At 39.6% G+C, this 22,902-nt stretch overlaps 1 protein-coding gene across 2 annotated transcripts in view; it reads left to right on the forward strand.

Annotated features, from left to right (window-relative positions):
• The window catches only part of LOC126094676 (uncharacterized), a 261,576-nt gene that overhangs the window by 225,009 nt on the left and 13,665 nt on the right, over positions 1–22,902 (forward strand). For both annotated transcript variants that reach the window (XM_049909190.1, XM_049909200.1), the window contains 2 exons: positions 16,968–17,152; positions 19,571–19,733. In XM_049909190.1, the coding sequence (XP_049765147.1) occupies positions 16,968–17,152; positions 19,571–19,733 (348 nt within the window). The remainder of the gene's footprint in view (positions 1–16,967; positions 17,153–19,570; positions 19,734–22,902) is intronic.

Here is a 22,902-nt window from a genome sequence, read left to right on the forward strand (position 1 = left end):
TAAAAGCACTTTATTGTGCTCTAAACAGCCAACAGTGAAGACATAATCCAGATGTTTGAGATTGCTGTAATTTTCAATGTTGTACACAACAGACAGTGCATTATGGTTTGGCTGGTGGTCTAGGGTGGGATTAAACTTCATGTCAATCACAAATGAGTAATTTTCAGCAAAATCACTGGTTACGAGAATGTGCCTCTTGTAAGCAGAAAACTGATTTATCTCATCTGGACACCAAACATGACTTAACAACGAATTCTGAGACCATTTGTTTTAAAAATCACCTTCAGTGATGACTAATTTAATGTTGCCATTAATTACCCAAATGAATTAGTACACATTTGGGAGGCTAAGATTTTCACATTACTTGTTATAATGTCTGTAAACACAATATTGGGAAACTGGCATCTAACAGTAATACAAAAGTTGTAACAAAAATTCCATACTATTTAACTGTTGGCTATTCCTTGCAATATAAGCTTCTAAGATACTCCTGGATAGAAAAACGTAAAATAAGAGAAAGGCAACAACTCATCCATAGCAGATTGATACTTGGAACACAGAAACACATAACAGAAAAGCATTCACACTAACTCTCGAGCACTAGCTCTTTTTCTAATAAAAGTATACACCTTCACACACGCAACCACACGTACACCCAAACGCACATTCCTGAGGCCATGGCAAGACTAATTATTTATACTCGAATACTGAAATCAGTTGCCTGAGCTAGTTCAAAAGTTGTGAGTCAACTCTATTGTCCAATATTTTTTTAAAACAATCAGAGAAGCCTAGAATATCAGGAAGTAATAAAAATTGATGTGTTTGACATGGACTAAGCTGAGAGTGTGTGTGTTTGACAGAACATACAGATAAATGTTAACATATTTAAAAGATGAATTGAGGATATTTATTCCAGTTCTGATGCCAAACCATCTTTCTTGCTGGGTTCCACTAATGGGGTGACTTTATCAAAAGCAGAACATCTTATGCAGAAAAGTAAAATAGGCATTACTGAGGAGATACACTGAGTGCAATAATATACTGTCCAGCAACATGATTGTGACCACCTGCCAAAAGCCTGAATAATTACCTTTTGTTGTGTGGGCTGCTGCAAGAGACTGCAGAGAGAGAGTCGTTGAGGTTCTAGAAACTGCTGACATGTATGTGGACCCAAGCCAACTCGAGTGGCAAGTTTCTCGGTTGAGCATCCATGGCTCTAACACCCAAATCAGAGTTGTCCCACAGGCTCTAGATTAGGTTCAAACCTAGGGAGAGTTGTAACTCAGTGTTTACAGTCTACTCATCCTGGTTCTCTTTGAACCACGCACATACCTGTGAGCTGTGTGACACGTTACATCGTCCTGGTAGATGCCATCGTGCCGAGGATAAACAAACTGCATGTATGGGCGCACATGGTTTCCAAGGTCAGATGCTTGTTTGTGTTGATCCATTCTGCCTTTCCCTAGGAACTGCAACGAAAACATTCCTCAGGCATTTTGACGATTGTTGTTGGGTGTTTGCTTTCTGTCAGACAGAATATAAAATGTAACAACGAAAACAGTAAACTTTTGACAATATAATGTAGTTGGATAGATAAAAAAATCTACTTACCAAACAGCGGCAGAACACATACATGGAAGGATGTTTTAATTAGGCAAGCTTTTGGAGCCAGTGACTCCTTCTTCAGGCAGAAGCTTTGAAAAGAAAGGATGAGGGGCGAAGGAAAAGGACTGGAGAGGTCTAGGAAAAGGATTAGATTTCAGAAAAGTCTTGCAGAACCCTGGATCCGGGGGGGGCCGTACTGGATGGGATGAGAAGGAAAGACTGATTGTTAGGGACTCCGCAGCACTCAGTCTTTCCTTCTCATCCCGTCCAGTGTAAGTCTCCCCTGAACTGGGGTTCTGCATGACTTTTCCAGAAACTACCCCTTTTCCTAGACATCTCCATTCCTTTTCCTTCACCCCTCTTTCTTTCCCTTCAACCCTTCTGCCTGAAGAAAGAGCCAGTGTCTCCAAAAGCTTGCCTAATTACAACCTTCTTTTATGTGTGTGTTTATCTATGCAGTTACAGAATATAAAATATGATTCATCTGAAGAAGCAATCTGTCACCATTCAGTGGACATCGAGACACAGTATTGGCAGCAGCCAATTAACAGCATCCAGTATGAACCAGGCAGGTGCTGCGGAGACACACATGAAACAGTGGTCTCTGTACGGTTATTGAGGAGACACTGTTGGTAGCCCCTTGTTTCATTTGGGCAGTCAGCTGTTCAACAGTTGCTACTGTATTCGTCTGCACACATCTCCGCAGCTGTCATTCATCCCTGTCATCTATGGCTCATGGTGCACCACAGTTCCCTGAGCGCCAGTTTTGGATAGTGCCATTTTGCCATGCACAGTATACTTTATCCATGGCAGTGTGCAAACAGTTTACAAACTTAGCCATTTCATAAATGTTTCCAGCCTTGGCCTGGAAGCCAATGGTCATGTCCTTTTGCACATGAGTTAAATGGCTCCTTTTCCAATTTACAACAACAACAACACCAACAACTGCACTTTTATCACTTTCCTCCAACATGCTTTTTATGCCCTCCACTGCTAATGCCGCTGCCTGCCATCTGTTAGTGGTTATTACACATTGATGTTGAACTTAGGCAGTGCTCACATTGTTTGACTGGACTATGCACTTGTTATAGTGATATACTCAGAATAAATAATTGCACGATACAACTGCTATACTGGTATTTACATTACTCATGTATTTGCATAAGATAATCAGCTTTTAATGCATGAGTGATGCATACTATAGTACAAATACTAACAAAGAGATAGAGGGGCTGGCCAGTACTTACCTCAGCTCAGTACAGCCAATAGATACACATGAAACAGAACCGAAAATTTACGTTCCTAGCTTTCGGAACAAATGTTCCTTCATCAGGGAGGAGAGAGGGGAAAGAAAGTGAAGAAGGGAAAGGAGATTCAGTTACTAACAACCCAGGTTATGAAGCAACAGGGAAAGGAAAATAGGGAGAGTAGCAAGGATGGAGGCATGGTTGTCAGAGGGAAGCCAAAGATAGGGAATATCTTTGGCTTCCCTCTGACAACCATGCCTCCATCCTTGCTACTCTCCCTATTTTCCTTTCCCTGTTGCTTCATAACCTGGGTTGTGAGTAACTGAATCTCCTTTCCCTTCTTCCCTTTCTTTCCCCTCTCTCCTCCCTGATGAAGGAACATTTGTTCCGAAAGCTAGGAACGTAAATTTTCGGTTCTGTTTTATGTGTATCTATTGGCTGTACTGAGCTGAGGTAAGTACTGGCCAGCCCCTCTATCTCTTTGTTAGTATTTGTTTCACATCTTTATATGCATACTATAGTACATATAATATGGGTAAATTAAAAATCTATTTATTAAACAGTGGCAGGAGAAAACACATAAAAGATGTGGAAACTAGCAAGGTTTTGGAGTCAGTGTCTCCATCTTCTGGCAGAAGGATTGAAGAGTAAGAAAGAGGGATGAAGGAAAAGGAGTGATGAGGTTTAGGAAATGGGCAGAGTTATGGAAATGCCATCCTGAACCCTGGACCAGGGAAGACTTACTGGATGGGATGAGGAGGAGAGACTGATTGTGTTGCCCGCACTGGATGCGATTTGAAAATCTGGGAACTTTAAAGGTGGCAAGTAAGATAATAAACAAGACAGACGTTACTGAAAAAACTTTGTGAAAGAATCAGTAAGAGCAGAAAGCTAAGTACATAAAACCTGGCACCTGTTGCGGAGACCAAAACGCAGCAGTGTCCTCAGAACAGTCATTGAGGAGACACTGTTGGTAGCCCCTTGGTTCATCTGGGCAGTCAGTTGCTCAATGGTAAGCAGGTGAGTGTTGTGGAGGAAAATAGACAAGCTGGAAAATTAAAAATATACAGAAATAAAAGGGAATGAAAGAAAGGAATAGTTATTGAAAAGAAATGCTGATACCACAGACATTAACATAAATTGAAGCCAGGTGGGTGGTAAGAACAAAGAAACATGTTTTAAAACCAGTTACCATATGTGGAGTTCTGAGAAACTGGTGCCGGGAGGGAGGATCCAGATGGCACGTGTGGTGAAAGAGGTACTGGGGTCACGACTGTCATGTTGTAGACTGTGCTCTGCAGCAGGATATTGTGCGTTACCAATTATCACCCTCTGTCTATGTCCATTCATCCTAACTGAAAACTTTATGGTAGTCATCCCAATATCAAAGGCTAAACAGTGTTTATATGATAGTTGGTACATGGTACGTCATTTCACAGGTGACTCTTCCTTTGATAGTGTATGTTTTGGCAGTTAAAAGGATGGGTGTGGAAGAAGCAGAGGGTTTGACCAGGATATTTTGGATGGTGGGGAACAAAGCTACTCTTAGTGGGGTGGGCAAAATATCTGACAGAATGGGCCTCATTCCATGGTATAACTCTAGTAAGTTATAGCCTGTTAACGTAGCTGGTTAATACATTCAAGACCAGAATAGAACTGAATGACAAAAGGTGTACTCCTAAGTTGTTTGTTGGAGGGATCAGCATGCGCCCTGCTCCCAAAGCAGCTTCTTAACTGCCAAATTATATACTATCAAAGGAAGAGCCACCTTTGAAATGACATGTCATGTACCATCTGGCAGGTAAATACTGTTTTGCCTTCAGTTTCGGTATGACTTCTATCAGGTTATCAGTTAGGAAGAATGGCTGTGGAGAGAGGGTGTGAACTGGTGACACACAATACAATTTTGCAGAGCACATTCTGCAACATGAAGGTCTTGACCTGAATGCCTGTTTCATTGCACATGCCCCTGGATTCTCCCTCCTAGCACCAATTTCTCAGAACTCCACATATGAGAACCAGCTTTCCAACATGTGCTCTGTTCTCACCACCCACTTGGCCTAGATTTATGTTAATTTCTGAGGTGTCAGCATTGCTTTTCAGTAACAATCCTTTCTTTCACTGCCTTTTATTTTTCTGTATTTTTAATTTTCCAACCAGTCTATTTTTCCCCACACTGCTTACCTGTGTGCCACATTTTATACACTTAGCTTTCTGCTCGTATTGACCCTTTCCCAATGTTCACTCAGTAATCTCCGTCTTGCTTATTATCGTATCATCCACCTTTAAGTTGCAAGGTTTTCAGATCTCATCCAGTACAGACAAAATAATCTCTCTCTCCTTTTTATTCCATCCAGTAAATCTCCCCTGACGTGGGGTTCTGGATGACCTTCCCGTATCACATTTCCTAAACCTCACCAACATTTTCCTTCATCCCTCTTCCTTTCCAACTAACCCAGCCACTGGCTTAGGGGAATTATATTCTTTTTACCTTTGTGAGCAAACCACTGAAAAATGAATGAATCAGTTTTATATACAAGAAATTTTGAAGATATGGGTAGTAGTGAATCTCTACCGCATTCAAGGTGGTGAATGATCACTCCTAAGTATTAATGAAAAATTTACAAGAATAATAAAGTAAAAAAATATCAAGACCTCGTAATTTGCCGGGTCTAACTTATAATGAAAAAAGAACCATACTGGAGAAATACATCATAAAAAATATAGTGATACACCAATTATAAAACATAATACAATATTTGCCCTTAATGAGTATAGATTAATTGATTTTTTATTTTGAAAAATAAAATAAAAAAGATGGATAATAGTTTTTTGTATTAAAAACAATAAAGTAATATGTAATAATACAGAAACATTTATGTTACATGATAATGAAAATAATCCATGGTTTAAAGTAAAAGATGTAGCCAAAATTTTAGAATACAAAAATCCACACAAAGCCATAAGAAATTATGTAAGAGAGAAAACATAGAAAAATGTGTAATGATATAGGAGTGGCCAAATCGGTACCCACTTTTAAAAAACAACCACATACTGTATTTATGAATGAATCTGGTATATATTCACTAATTCTCAAACCTAAAAAAGAAAATGCCAAACAATTTGTAAAATGTCATTATTATTCCTCACCCAACTATTTTGTGAGTTACTAAAACCCATCCATTTAACATACAGGGTGTTACAAAAAGGTACAGCCAAACTTTCAGGAAACATTCCTCACACACAAATAAAGAAAAGGTGTTATGTGGACATGTGTTCGGAAACGCTTAGTTTACATGTTAGAGCACATTTTAGTTTTGTCAGTATGTACTGTACTTCCTCGATTCACCGCCAGTTGGCCCAATTGAAGGAAGGTAATGTTGACTTCGGTGCTTGTGTTGACATGCGACTCATTGCTCTACAGTACTAGCATCAGTCACATCAGTACGTAGCAGCAACAGGTTAGTGTTCATCACGAATGTGGTTTTGCAGTCAGTGCAATGTTTACAAATGCGGAGTTGGCAGATGCCCATTTGATGTATGGATTAGCACGGGGCAATAGCCATCACGTGGTACGTTTGTATGGAGACAGATTTCCAGAATGAAGGTGTCCCGACAGGAAGACATTCGAAACAATTGATTGGAGTCTTAGGGAGCACGGAACATTCCAGTCTATGACTCGCGACTGGGGAAGACCTAGAACGATGAGGACACCTGCAATGGACGAGGCAATTCTTCGTGCAGTTGACGATAACCCTAATGTCAGCGTCAGAAAAGTTGCTGCTGTACAAAGTAACGTTGACCACGTCACTGTATGGAGAGTGCTACGGGAGAACCAGTTGTTTCCATACCATGTACAGCATGTGCAGGCACTATCAGCAGCTGATTGGCCTCCATGGGTACACTTCTGTGAATGGTTCATCCAACAATGTGTCAATCCTCATTTCAGTGCAAATGTTCTCTTTACGGATGAGGCTTAATTCCAACGTGATCAAAATGTAAATTTTCACAATCAACGTGTGGGCTGACGAGAATCCGCACGCAATTGTGCAATCACGTCATCAACACAGATTTTCTGTGAACGTTTGGGCAGGCATTGTTGGTGATGTCTTGATTGGGCCCCATGTTCTTCCACCTACGCTCAATGGAGCATATTATCATGATTTCATACGGGATACTCTACCTGTGCTAGAACATGTGCCTTTACAAGCATGACACAACATGTGGTTCATGCATGATGGAGCTCCGAAGTGTTCGTATGCTTCTCAACAACAGATTCAGTGACCGATGGATTGGTAGAGGCGGACCAATTCCATGGCCTCCACGCTCTCCTGACCTCAACCCTCTTGACTTTCATTTATAGGGGCATTTGAAAACTCTTGTCTACGCAACCCCGGTACCAAATGTTGAGACTCTTCGTGCTCATATTGTGGATGGCTGTGATACAATAGGCCATTCTCCAGGGCTGCATCAGCGCATCAGGGATTCCGTGGGACGGAGGGTGGATGCATGTATCCTCGCTAAGGGAGGACATTTTGAACATTTCCTGTAACAAAATGTTTGAAGTCACGCTGGTACGTTCTGTTGCTGTGTGTTTCCATTCCGTGATTAATGTGATTTGAAGAGAAGTAATAAAATGAGCTCTAACATGGAAAGTAAGCGTTTCCGGACACATGTCCACATAACATATTTTCTTTCTTTGTGTGTGAGGAATGTTTCCTGAAAGTTTGGCCATACCTTATTGTTACACCCTGTATATGTTGTCTCCTTTTTTTCTTAAAACTTTTTCAATTAGATGTACATCTGAATGGCCAATGGCCTTGCCACAGTGGTAACACTGGTTCCCATCACATCACCGAAGTTAAGCGCTGTCGGGCTGGGCTAACACTTGGATGGGTGGCCATCCGGTCTGCCTAACGCTGTTGGCAAGCAGGTGCACTCAGCCCTTGTGAGGCAAACTGAGAAGCTACTTGATTGAGAAGTAGCGGCTCCGGTCCCTTAAACTGACATATGGTGTGCTGACCACATGGCCCTCCATATCCGTTATCCAGTGACGCCTCTGGGCTGAGGATGACAAGGTGGCCAGTCGGAACCATTCGGCCTTCATGGCCTGTCCAGACGACACAGTTTAGTTAGTTTAGTACATCGGGATATTTTGTCTTCTGTAGTTCACAGTGAAAAAAATTTCCTTTTACTTTTTCTCTATCCAATACCTATAATTTATTTGTGGTAGGATTAGAATGAATAACATCTACAATTTCAAAAATTCATATTAAGCAATTGACTATGTATACTTTTTCAAAAAATTTCTTTAAATAAATTTAGTATTAGATACAATGGCAACTGATTTACAATTTTTGTCGTTAACTTCTATTGGCTTTATTTTTATTGTTGCATGTTTTATATTGTTGTAGTCATCAATCAGTTTTTCTAATAATTTAGTCCATTTACAATTTCCTTGTAAGCCATATTTTATCAACATCTTCTCTTCATGCGTTCTGTTAAATCTTTATTGTAGAATTCTTTATCATTATCTGTTTGTAAATTTCTTAAAGTTCTCTCTCTAAATATTTTCTCAAAAACATCAACTACATTTTTGACAGTTTTATCTATAACTGGAATAGTCGAAGCATATTTTGAAAAAACATCATTTACATTTAATAAATATTTATACCCTTTATTTGTTTTTGAAATTCCTGTCAATTTATTAGGATCTGTTTCTACTAGATCACCTTGCCATAAATCTCTCTCTCTCTCTCTCTCTCTCTCTCTCTCTCTCTCTCTCTCTCTCTCTCACACACACACACACATATATCTTCTTTAAAAAAAATTTTGTCATCAGTTTATGTAATTCATTAATAATTCCTTCACAACTATTAGGAGTGAGAAATTTCCTCACACCTTCACCTACAAATTTTATTAACAAATTTACTACTTTTTAGTTTTACATGTACAAGTTCCTTCAATTCTTTGTCTTGCATTTGTTGTTGTTGTTGTTCTTCTTCTTCTTCTTTTGGATGACGTGTATCAGTAAATTTTATACATTTTAGACACCATCGCCTGAAAGGTGATTAAGGTTATTCATTAATATAAGATTGAATTTCACCAGATAAAATTATTTTTGTATCCACTGAAACAGTTTTAACTTTTCTACAGTTAGGATGTTTTTATTTATGCAATATTTTTATTATTGATTAAGAGTAGTTATTTCACACAGATTATCCAACACTTTTCACGAAATATCAAAATCATTAAATGATAAGCCTTTCTCTGTGTTTTTCTACATTTTGAGCTTAAATACATACTCAATTTTATGCTTTTTTTGTTCACCACCATTCATAAAATAAATTTAATTATTTGTTTATCATATAGCTTTCTTTCCAGCACACCGCATCTGGCTAAAGCATATTTAACAGCTGTATTGACATTATGTTTCTTTTTATGATAATCTTCTATAGCACTATCATAAATCCTATTTCCTTCACTGAATTGTGTCAGAACATTTTCGTATTCGGCTTCTGTACCAACATTGTTTAGTTGCAGACTCAGTGATAGCTGACAAAAAGACTGCGTCAACTGACGCAAACTCATTTAATAAATATTGTTTGGTAACTGCGTCATAACAGTTTACAGGATTTTTTTTTATATCTACCTGTCTTGTACCTTTAAAGTCAATATAACTTTTAGATGCTTTAAAAAAGTTAATTCAATTGCTTAATTACATTCTCTAATTTTAATCTACTAATGATGTTAAATTAATTTTTTTGTTCTTGGATTTATTTCTTTTTTAATAATTGATTGAAGATCTTTGGTTTTTGATTCCAATTCTGTTTTGACTCTTTCAAATTTTATTTGCTCATTTAACTTGCAGCTACTTTTAGACCACTCCTTAGTTCCAAAAATGTCCATTTATTAGATTCAAAATACCATTAAACTAATAATTATATGACAAGTTTTAAAACAAATATACACAAATAGCCACAAAGTACTTCATTAAAATTTGGTATTCATTGTCTATTATAGTGCAACTCACTTGAGCCAAGAGAAATAACTACTACTTAAGGAATATTTCCTTTAAATGAATCAAACACAATTTTTTTATCTTTATTCTTATAATAGCAGATCCAGTGATAGCCAGCAGAATCAGCTGTGTGTAAATTAACTATTCCAGATTCATATTCTCTAGGATGTACAGGTAATTCATCAAGCATAAAAACACCATGCGAGTATTTGATTTTTAAATGTTTAGCATGAAGTGGAATGATCATATAAAATTAATTGTTGGTAAGGCGGGTACCAGGTTGAGATTCATTGGGAGAGTCCTTAGAAAATGTAGTCCATCAACAAAGGAGGTGGCAGGTTGGCAGCCCTGCAGCCAGGCGACTAGCGCGAGGTTTGGTGTTCTCGTAAAGATAAGTTATTTTAGATTATAAAACATATAGATTAGTACTGATTACGTGGTAAATAAGTGTATTAGTGTGCCGTTTAAGTGTACCATTAAAGGTTTCAATTTTCTTTACGTAATATAGCAGAAAACGCGAAAAGACCGTACAGTCGTATTTTCTGTTTACGTTCTGCTGCAGCAAATCTATAGAATTTCGTTTAGTTGTTCCTTGCTCTCTCCAGCAATTTAACTTAGCGTACCTCTTCATTATTTAACTAGCATTTCCGGAAAGTAGTGTAAAGTTTAACGTGTTGTTTCAGAAACTTTGCACTTTTGTTTTTGTTTACACACAGTTGCGTATAGGCCAAATTTGTGTAACCATATTTTCGTGTTTATCTGTAATTTAACTGACTTATTCTTAATAAATTATTACGTTTATCATGAGTGAAAAGTGCTTGACTTGCCGTAGAATAGTTAGGTCGGGGCTTTGGTGTGATGGGTGCTGTAGTTTTTTCCATGTGGGTGACTGTAGTGGCGTGGGAATAGGGGAAGTAAATGAGACTCATCAGTGGTTTTGTAGGATTTGTAGTAGAGATAGGAAGATACTGGAACAGGAGGGGAAAATTGCTGCCCTTCAGGCTGAGTTAGACAAGGCCAGGGGAGAACTTGACAGGTTAAGGAGGGAGAAGGGTAAAGAGAGGTGGGAAGTGGCAACAGGCAACAGGAGGAACAGGCCTAGAACTTTGTCTGACAGCTTTATGGTGAATGTGGAAAATAGATTTGACCTGTTGCTTCAGTTAGAAGCTGGTGAGCCTCAAGCAGTTACAGGTGTAGACAGGGCACAACAAACTTTCAGCAGCAAATTGAAAAGTAAGAATGTAGGGAAATCAGTAAAGAGAAAGAAAGTGTTGTTGTTAGGTAGTTCCCATGGAAGAGGTGTTGGCCAGCTCTTGCAGGATGAACTAGGATCAGAATACCAGGTCACCAATTTTTTTAAACCTAGTGCTGGTCTGGAGCAGGTGACAGAGGATTTAGGATCACTTTGCAAAGATTTCACTAAGGAAGACACCGTGGTTATAGTGGGTGGGGCAGGTAACAGTATTGACAGAGATCCTGGGTACAGCATAGAGTGTGACCTGGCGAAGATTGCATCAGCATCGAAGCATACCAGTGTTGAGTTTGTATCTGTTCTTGGGCGCCATGACCGACCTCATTTGAACTCTTCTGTCAAGAGAGTTAATTTGGAGCTGGAACGGCTGCTCATGTCGGGTGCGGGGTCACACATTGGTGTGGTTCATGTTGATTCTATCAGTAGGTGGGATTATACTAGGCATGGCCTTCACCTCAACAGGAAGGGGAAGGGTAAATTGACTGGGGAAACAGCAGGAAAGTTAAAGGGGGGAGGCACTGTCATGAGTGGTAAAATACCAGTGGTTATAGGATTCAGAAAAGACCCTTTTTTAGGGTAGGGAGGACAGAAAGAAAACAAATTTTAAGAGAGGTTAGAACTGAGACAAACCTTCAGTTTGAGAAAGAAATCAAAAAACATAATTCCAGCTTATTACATCAACATAAACAGCCATTGGTTAAGAATTTTCAACTGTCAGCAGATATTTTAACTCCACCCAATTTTAACTCAGTCAATGTGAAATGTCAGCTATCTTTATTGCATCAAAATATTCGAGGACTGAGAAATAAAATTAATGAATTAACTATCTACATAGATGAATTAGAGTCTTCAAACCCAGCTGACATAATCTGCCTCTCTGAACATCATGTGACCACTGGTATAGAACTTTTAAGTGTTACAGGGTTTAGGTTAGCATCTCACTTTTGCAGATCAGAAATGGAGAAAGGAGGAGTTGCCACTTTCATCAGGAACTGTCATAAATTTAAGAACATAGACATTCATAAATTTTGCCTAGAACAGCATATGGAAGCATGTGCAACAGAATTAGATTTTCACAAAAAATCTTTCATAATATTAAGTGTATATCGAGCACCTGCAGGTAACTTTAATCTGTTTGTAAACCACCTTGAAGCTGTACTGGCCCATTTAACAACCAAAAACAAAGAAATAGTGGTTGCTGGTGATTTCAATGTAGATTTCCTTAAAGACTCTCCCAATAAGAACTTATTTGAGTTAGTAACACTATCATTCAACTTAATTCCCACAGTAAAGTTCCCCACTAGGATAGCCACTTGCTCACAAACAGCCATTGATAATATCTTTATAGAAAAGTCAAATGAACAAAATTATATTACAAAACCAATAGTCAATGGCCTTTCAGACCATGACATGCAGTTCCTTCTGTTAAATGTTAATACTGAACAGGATATAAAATCTGTTAAATCTGAGCTCAAGAGGGTAATCAGTAAGCCAAAAATTGATTATTTTAGGACACTCCTCAGAGACATTCACTGGACTGATGTTTACAGTGCTCATGGCATGAATGAAAAATATAACATTTTTGCTAATAAAGTGCTTACCTTATTCGAACACTGCTTTCCCCCAAAACTTATCAAGGTTAGAGCAAAGTCTACAAAGAAGCCATGGATTACTCGAGGAATAGGGGTATCTTGTAAAACCAAAAGAAAACTGTATCTGTCAATCCGAAACATTTCCAATGTTGATGCTATAGCACATTATAAGAAATACTGCAAAATATTAAAGACTGTAATACGGATGTCAAAGCAAATATATTACAAGGAAAAGATAGTCATATCAGATAACAAAATAAAGACAATATGGGATATAGTGAAGGAGGAGACCGGTAGAACCAGACATGAAGAGGAACAAATAGCATTAAGAGTAAATGATGCATTGGTGACAGATGTGTATAGTGTTGCAGAACTTTTTAACAAACATTTTATAACTGTTACTGAAAAGATGGGGTTGTCAGGTTCGGTAGATGCTGCTATGGATTACCTTAGACCAGACATTTCAAGTAACTTCCATAATATGAATTTGACCCTCACTACCCCAACAGAAATAATGTCCATCATAAAATCTTTAAAATCAAAAACATCTAGTGGGTATGATGAAATATCAACAAAGTTAATTAAAGAATGTGATTCTGAGCTAAGTAACATATTAAGCTATCTGTGTAGCCAGTCGTTTATCAGTGGAATATTTCCTGAATGGCTGAAATATGCTGAAGTTAAGCCACTGTTTAAGAAGGGAGATAAAGAAATAGCACCAAATTTCCGTCCAATTTCAATGTTGCCAGCATTCTCAAAAATTTTCGAAAAAGTAATGTACAGTCGTCTTTATAACCATCTTATCTCAAATAACATACTGTCAAAGTCACAGTTTGGATTTCTAAAAGGTTCTGATATTGAGAAGGCTATCTACACTTACAGTGAAAATGTACTTAATTCATTAGACAAAAAATTGCAGGCAACTGGTATATTTTGTGATCTGTCAAAGGCATTTGACTGTGTAAATCACAATATCCTTTTAAGTAAACTAGAATATTATAGTGTAACAGGAAATGCTGCAAAATGGTTCAAATCTTATATCTCTGGCAGGAAACAAAGGGTGTTATTAGGAAAGAGACATGTATCAAGCTATCAGGCATCATCCAACTGGGAACTAATTACATGTGGGGTCCCACAAGGTTCCATTTTGGGGCCCTTACTTTTTCTTGTGTATATCAATGACCTTTCATCAGTAACATTACCAGATGCCAAGTTTGTTTTGTTTGCTGATGATACAAACATTGCAATAAATAGCAAATCAAGTGTAGTCTTAGAAAGATCAGCCAATAAAATATTTGCGGACATTAATCACTGGTTCCTAGCCAATTCTTTGTCACTAAACTTTGAAAAAACACACTACATGCAGTTCAGAACTTGTAAGGGGTGTACCAAGAGTATATGTCTAACATATGATGACAAGAAGATAGAAGAAGTGGACGGTGTTAAATTCTTGGGATTACAGCTTGATAATAAATTCAACTGGGAGGAGCACACCACAGAACTGCTGAAGCGTCTTAACAAATCTCTGTTTGCAATGCGAATTTTGTCAGACATAGGGGATATAAAAATGAAAAAGCTGGCATACTATGCTTACTTTCATTCCATAATGTCATATGGGATTATTTTCTGGGGTAATTCATCAAGCCAAGCTAAAGTTTTCCGGGCACAAAAACGTGCAGTAAGAATTATATGTGGTGTGAACTCAAGAACATCCTGCAGAAGCCTGTTTAGGGAACTAGGGATACTAACTACAGCTTCCCAATATATTTATTCCTTAATGAAATTTGTCATTAAAAATATATCACTTTTTCAAACCAACAGCTCAATTCATGGAATCAATACTAGAAATAAGAATAATCTTCACAAGGATTTAAAGTCACTTAGTCTTGTACAAAAAGGTGTGCATTATTCAGGAACACACATTTTCAATAACTTGCCAGCAGCCATAAAAAGCTTAACAACCAATGAAATTCAGTTTAAGAGAAGCCTAAAGGATTTATTGGTGGCCAACTCCTTCTACTCCATTGATGAATTTCTTAGTAAAACCAACTGATTTGTATATAAGTACAACATAACTTCTGCACAATTTCAGTGCAGTAATGTGTTCACTGAAAATTTGTGTGTGTGTGTGTGCGTGTGCTTGTGTGTGTGTAAGTATAATCTAACTTCTGCACCATTTCAGTGCAGTAATGTGTTCATTGTAAATAAGTATTACAGTAGTTGTATTACATGTTTCTTACCTTATAAATAAATAAAAAACTTTTTTATTTTAAATTCAGTGCAATAGTATTTGTAAAATGACTCTTAGTGTTCATTAAAAAATGACGATCATTCCACTTGGGACCTGTGGAATGGTACATTAGCTTATTTGTTTTAGTTGTAAATATTTGTCATGTATTGTTGTTTTTCTGACATGTTCCACATCCTGGAGGACCTCCTCACTACAGATCAATTGGAATGAAAGTAAATCTAATCTAATCTAATCTAAAACACTCGTTCGACCTATACTTGAGTATTGCTCATCAGTGTGGGATCCGTACCAGATCGGGTTGACGGAGGAGATAGAGAAGATCCAAAGAAGAGCGGCGCGTTTCGTCACAGGGTTATTTGGTAACCGTGATAGCGTTACGGAGATGTTTAACAAACTCAAGTGGCAGACCCTGCAAGAGAGGCGCTCTGCATCGCGGTGCAGCTTGCTCGCCAGGTTTCGAGAGGGTGCGTTTCTGGATGAGGTATCGAATATATTGCTTCCCCCTACTTATACCTCCCGAGGAGATCACGAATGTAAAATTAGAGAGATTAGAGCGCGCACAGAGGCTTTCAGACAGTCGTTCTTCCCGCGAACCATACGCGACTGGAACAGGAAAGGGAGATAATGACAGTGGCACGTAAAGTGCCCTCCGCCACACACCGTTGGGTGGCTTGCGGAGTATAAATGTAGATGTAGATGTAGATGTTTTTCTGTGTCAGAATTACTTAATGCATTACGATACATATGGATTATTTTTTGCTATTTTTCTCTTATTCCAGCACCAGCTTTCTTCTTCATTGGTACAGCCTTTTTTGCTCTTCTAATTCTGCATCATCTTTTTTCTTGTCCATTACCACTTTTACAATTGCAGCTGCTCCACTAGCTAATAAACCAATATTTGCTTTATATGGTAGCGCTGCCAATAATAAAGGAAGAAATCCTTGTTCATGTTTTGTTAGTCCTGAACCTTCTTTCCCTTTTTGTTATGTATTTGATAAGTTTTTACTTACCACCAATTTTCTTTCCTCTTCTAATTTTTTGGGCATCAGTTAAAAAATTATCAATAGTATGTAACTGTTCATTATTGAGTGTAATTTTAGTTGCTTTTGGTTTAGTTTTGCCACTAGGTATCAAAGTATAATCAGTGGTGGTGTTATTCATTTATAGAGAAATTTTTTTAATAATGTTTAAGCAACACTGAGCGAGTTGGCATATTTGTAAGTAAAGCACTCCATCATCAGGCCATAAGTGGCCTATCGGGACCATCCGACTGCCGTATCATCCTCAGATGAGGATGCGGATAGGAGGGGCATGTGGTCAGCACACTGCTCACCTGGTCGTTACGATGGTTTTCTTTGACCAGAGCCGCTACTATTCGGTCGAGTAGCTCCTCAGTTGGCTCCGGCAAGGTCATTGCCATATTTGTAAGGAATGTGGCTGAAATCCTTATGCATCGATCCCGATGTAGATTTTCTGTAGTTCCCATAAATCACTTGATGTGAATTCCGAATTCCGGTAATTTCATTAGAGCAGTGTTATTGGCATCCACATCCTCCTCCAATCTGAATTTATGCTCCATCAATAATGACTTCATTGTCACAAGAACATTGAACTGTTTGTTTTCCCTACATATATTCACAAATTAACATATTCAGTTTAAAATCAAACAGTTTCATTTATCTGACTTACAGTATTTATCCTGGAGGTTAAAATAAAAGTTCATCTCAGTCATTGTGCTCTAGAGACAGTACACTTGGTTGCTAGTTCTAAACTTAAAGCTGTGACCACAGTGCTTTTGTTATTTGTTCCTCATTGGAACACACTTTGGGAGTACTTCACCAATTATCATTCACAAAGTCTGTACAGTATGTACCTAATAAAATAGCAGCCCCTGCACCATTAGGAGTTAAGGCCGGTAGAGGAGGGAGAGGTGGTAGACTCTTATGCTGTCATTGAAATGGTAAATAAATAACACATCCTACCTCTGTTTTTGTTTCAGCTTTAGTACATCAGCATGGTGCCAAGATGCTCAGAAAACACCTGTAAAGATCAGTGCAGACAAAGCACTCTCTTATGATGACCTTGTAAATCTAATAGCCAGAAAAGAACTTTATTTGGTTGATGTTCGGGAGCCTCGTGAGCTACAAGAAACTGGAGAACTTCCTGGAAGTGTTAATATTCCTTGTAAGAACTTTTGAATTTAAAAATTATTTTTCTAGTACAGTGAAACCACAAACCACGTGACCTTGTGCTAAAATACTAAGAGTGGAAGAAATTAAATACTGTGAATAACAATCCACTTAATGCCTAAAAAATTAGATTTTATTACTATCACTGTGTGTTTGGCAGAAATGTTCAGTCTGTAGTGTTTTGATGAGAGATGCAGTGACTTAGCTCGGTTACTATTAATGTAAATGTAGTATTACAGATTGAAAGGTTCAGTGTTTTATACCCATTGCATCCTAGGATTTTTTCTGCCATTTAATGTGACTTTCCTCTCTGAAAGTGCTGCATCTAAGTGGAAATGGTAAGTTGACCGAATGGGTGACCTACTTCTCAGGTGAGAGGAAGGCAATAGTATACCACCTCATACAATAAAACATATTTAGTAAGAACTGTAGTATTCAAAGAAGCTTCATATTTGTTACTGTTTTACTTAGGAGAACTATTATGAGTTTCACATGCAACAGCTGGGCTCAATATTTTTCTTAGAATACAAAAGTAATAAATATAAAATAAAAGAAATCTGACTGTATGTCTTCCATTTGTTTGCACATTCTGTTTTGTGAATAATTATAATTCTCGTGTAATATAACATTATGATTATATGCTAAAGACCAGTAGCTCAGTTGGAAGTATACATCTGCTTCTTCACATTCAAACATCATGGTTGGGGTAACCATCTTATTTGATATTGTCTGGTCAGTTGGTGCCACATAGCTGATACCATCTGGTGCAACAACTTTTGGATTGTATACAGTCAGTATTTCATAGTGCTATATGTAAACTTACTGCCACCATTCCTTTTGCACCATTTAGTGTGTGAAGCTGTATCTCTAACTGTGGTTTACAAATGTACAATAAGTGTTGGACATGATGTTGAATAGAAATAAGAGTTATCCTACTCACTATATTCCATTCTTTGTGTCCAGACAAAGATCATCTTTGCCTCTTTACTTCCACCTCGACTGACATCTCTGCCCAAACTCTTTGCCTTTACAAATGTCTGCTTGTGTCTGTGTATGTGCGGATGGATATGTGTGTGTGTGCGCGAGTGTATACCTGTCCTTTTTCCCCCCTACGGTAAGTCTTTCCGCTCCCGGGATTGGAAAGACTCCTTACCCTCTCCCTTAAAACCCACATCCTTTCGTCTTTCCCTCTCCTTCCCTCTTTCCTGATGAAGCAATTGTTTGTTGCGAAAGCTTGAATTTTGTGTGTATGTTTGTGTTTGTTTGTGTGTCTATCGACCAGGGAAAAATATATCTAAAAAGAAAGATGATGAGACTTACCAAACAAAAGTGCTGGCAGGTCGATAGACACACAAACAAATACAAACACACACACAAAATTCTAGCTTTTGCAACCAACGGTTGCCTCATCAGGAAAGAGGGAAGGAGAGGGAAAGACGAAAGGATGTGGGTTTTAAGGGAGAGGGTAAGGAGTCATTCCAATCCCGGGAGCGGAAAGACTTACCTTCCCTCTTTCCTGACGAGGCAACCGTGGGTTGCGAAAGCTAGAATTTTGTGTGTATGTTTGTGTGTCTATCGACCTGCCAGCGCTTTTGTTTGGTAAGTCTCATCATCTTTCTTTTTATATATATATATATATATATATATATTTCCCACGTGGAATGTTTCCCTCTATTATATATATATATATATATACACACCTAAAAACAAAGATGATGTGACTTACCAAATGAAAGTGCTGGCAGGTCGACAGACACACAAACGAACACAAACATACACACAAAATTCAAGCTTTCGCAACAAACTGTTGCCTCATCAGGAAAGAGGGAAGGAGAGGGAAAGACGAAAGGATGTGGGTTTTAAGGGAGAGGGCTTCCATCCACACTGTATATGTGTGGATGGATATGTGTGTGTGTGCGCGAGTGTATACCCGTCCTTTTTTCCCCATAAGGTAAGTCTTTCCGCTCCCGGGACTGGAATGACTCCTTACCCTCTCCCTTAAAACCCACATCCTTTCGTCTTTCCCTCTCCTTCCCTCTTTCCTGATGAGGCAACAGTTTGTTGCGAAAGCTTGAATTTTGTGTGTATGTTTGTGTTCGTTTGTGTGTCTGTCGACCTGCCAGCACTTTCATTTGGTAAGTCACATCATCTTTGTTTTTAGGTATATATATATATATCTGTGTGTGTGCAATATAGTTGATATATTAGACAGGTCTAATTGGTACCTGGATGTGTGGTGAATTTGAAAAGATAACATGTAGTTAAGCTGTGCAAAATTGAGGATTAGCACATTCTTCCACCAATCCCTTCAACTGATGTAGTGAGAAAATATGAAGAAGGGTCCGAAGTGATATAAGTATAAGCGTAGGTTAAGCACCAGCCTGACTAAAAACTTTATGGCATTGCGTTTTAGTGACCGAGCTCCAGAGTGCTTTAAAAGATCTCTCAGAAAATGATTTCCAAAAGAAATATGGAGCAAAGAAGCCCGGCCTGAATGCACCTCTGATATTTTCATGCCGTTCTGGAGCAAGAAGCTTAAAAGCCTTGCAGCTCGCACTGGATCTTGGATACACAAAGTAAGTTTATTAATAAAGAAATATAAAACAATTGAAAGTCCTGGATGGATTAACAACAACATGGAAAGGCTAAATTACTACTCACCACTTAGAGGAGACAATGAATCACAGTCAAACACAATGAAAAAGACTGCTTAGGTGTTTAAGCTTGCAGAGGAAGTCCTTCTTCTGAAGTAGGAAAACCCGTTCACACAAGCACAACTTGCATACAAATGGCCAGTCCCCAGGTGCTGGAGCCCAACTGTGACTGCATCTGAAGTGAACAGCAATCTGCTGGGTGGGTTGTGGGGGTAAGGAGGAAGTATGGGGTGAGGTGGGGAAGGGAAGGGATAGCAAGGTAGGGGTGGGGGAAAATTCTAGTTCTGCCTGTGGTAGTGTGCAGGGATGTGGCAGTGACAGGATAGATTATAAATTCACTGTCAGAAAGCTGTACTTGGGGGGGGGGGGGGGGGGGGGAGAGGAGAAGAATGAATTACAGAAGGGGAAAAGGACCAGTAGGTGTGTGGACAGGAAGAATCCAGAAGGTGCAGGTTGTGATGCAGTCAATAAAGTGAGTCATATCATGATGGTGGCATGTTCAGCAACTGGGTGGTCCAGCTGTCTCTTGGCCTCAGTTCGGCGGTGGCCATTCTTGTGGACAGATAGCTGTTAGTTGTCATGCCCATGCAGAAAGCAGCAGTGGTTGCAGTTTAGTTGGTAGATCACACAGTTGATTTCACAGCTGGCCCTGCCTTTGGTGGGGTAGGAGAGTCCTGTGACAGAACTGGAGTATTTGGCAGTGGGAGGATGTATAGGATATGAGCATGGGGGCAAGTGGTTGAGAGTGAGGGTGGCTTCGGGATGGACAAGGATATTGTATGGGTTGGTGGATGGTGGACATACCACTGTGGTTATAAGCCATAGCGATTACCTGGAGGAGGGGACTCCACCAGTTTGTCAGATATGCCCCCCCCCCCCCCCCCTGCAACCCTGCCACAGTAACCCCATTCCAGAAATCCGAAGTCCCTTCTACATGCTTTGTAAGTCCGTAAAATGAACCACACAGGATGATTCAGTGTGGCTGGTTACTGTGCCTCCACAAAGAGAATCTCTGTTCTTGTGGACCAACACCTTCAACCTATTACATGTAATTTATCCTTCTGTATAAAGGACACCAAGTATTTTCTACACGACTCGCCACAGGTTCCTGTTCCTTTACCACCTGGCAGCCACCTCCCTCTATACTAACATCTCCATTGCCCATGGCCTTGCTGCTATTGAGCACTACATACCCCAATGTCTGACAGACTCCAAACCTACACTCCCCTTCCTGGTCACCATGACTAACTATATCCTCACCCACAATTACTTCCCTTTGAAGGCATCACCTACAAACAAATCCACAGTGCAACAATGGGCATCCATGTGGCACCATTCTATGCTAGTCTTTTCATGGGCCACCTAGACACATCCTAAACCCATCGCATAGTTCAAATCCACCAACGACATATTGATCTGGACCATGGGTGAGGACACCCTATCCACATTCCTCCATAACCCCAATACTTTCTCCCCCATTCACTTCATCTGATCCTCCTCCAGTAAGCTACCTAAATTTATGTTGACCTCAGCCTGAAGGATGGTTACATCAGTATCTTCTTCCACATCAAACTTCTATCTAACAACAATACCTCTACTTTGACAGCTGCCCTCTCTCCTTCAATACAAAAAAAGCCTAGCCTATCTACCGATGGCCATCGCAACAGTAGTGATGATCAGTCCCCCTCTCCAAATATGCAAAAGGTCTCACTGAAGCCTTCATGAACTGAAATTGCCCTCCCAACCTTGTCCAGAAACAGATCTCTCATACCTTGTCTCACCAGTTACCTACAACTCCCCTTGTACTTACTATCTGGTGACAAAGGAGCACTCCCTCTCATGACTCAGTACCACTCTCTTGTGACAAAGAAGCATTCCTCTCATGACTCAGTATGACCCAGGATGGTAGCAACAAAATCACATTCTTCACTAGGGTTTCTACTACCTCTCATTGTGCCCTGAAATGAGTATCCTCCCTACTCTCCACAGTAGTCTTCCGCCATTATGAAACCTCCACAATACCCTCCCCCATTCCTGTGCCCACAACCCTTTGCCTCAAGGCTCATATCCCTTCAATAGACTTAGATGCGGGACTTGTCCCACACATATTCTACCATCTCCTACCCCATCAAAGGAAGGGCCACCTGTAAAAAGCAGACATGTGATCTGTGCGGCTTTCTACGCAGGCATAACAACTGACAAGCTGTTTGTCCACATGAAAGCCACTGCCAAGCTGTTGCCATGAAAGCCACTGCCAAGCTGTGGCCAGGGGACAGCTAGACCACCCAGCTGCTGAACATGCCTCCCAAAATGATGTGCTTCTTCAAAAGCTGCAACATCTGGATTTTCATACCAACACCAGCTTCTCTGAGTGGTGCATGTGAGATCACTACCTACAACATATCCTTCATTACCTTTAACTCCCCTGGCCTTAGCCTTTGTTAGCCTATATCCTTCACTCACCTATCCCCTTGCCTGCTCCCTCTCCAGCACTGCACACATCTTCCATCTCACTAATGCACCAAGTCTTTTCACTTTTTCACTTCTCTCCTCTTTCTCCCCCCCCCCCTCCTCCTCCTCCTCCTCCTCCTCCTCCTCCTCCTCCTCCTCCTCCTCCAGGCCCCCAGCACAGCATCCTGACATTGCACCTAGCAGGATTTTCCTGTCCCCACCACTTCCTGCACGCACATGCCTCCCCCCCCCCCCTCTCTCTCACACACACAGAGGCAGTTTTAGCATCTTCACCCACCCGTGCATCCTCATTGCCCCCCACCACAAGCTCCAATAGATTGTAGCTCACATCAGATGCAGTTGCAGTCAAGCCCGAGTGCCCAGAGACATTAGCTATGCCTGTGTGAGTTGTGCTTGTATGAAAGCTTAAGTATTTTAGCAGTTTTTTTCATTGTGCCTGTCTGCGAATCAGTGCCTCATCTATGTGGTGACTAGCAATCTATCCCTCCCAATGAAGAAATATAATATGATGTATTTTAATTATTAATAGAAGCGCAGTTGTGATATTTTGTGACCGAACTAAAACTGCTTTCTAACTACATTTAGTATAGTGCATAGAAAATATGCCATGTCATTATAT

The sequence above is a fragment of the Schistocerca cancellata genome, chromosome 1 (genome assembly GCF_023864275.1).
Source record: "Schistocerca cancellata isolate TAMUIC-IGC-003103 chromosome 1, iqSchCanc2.1, whole genome shotgun sequence".
Classification (NCBI taxonomy): Eukaryota; Metazoa; Arthropoda; class Insecta; order Orthoptera; family Acrididae; genus Schistocerca; species Schistocerca cancellata.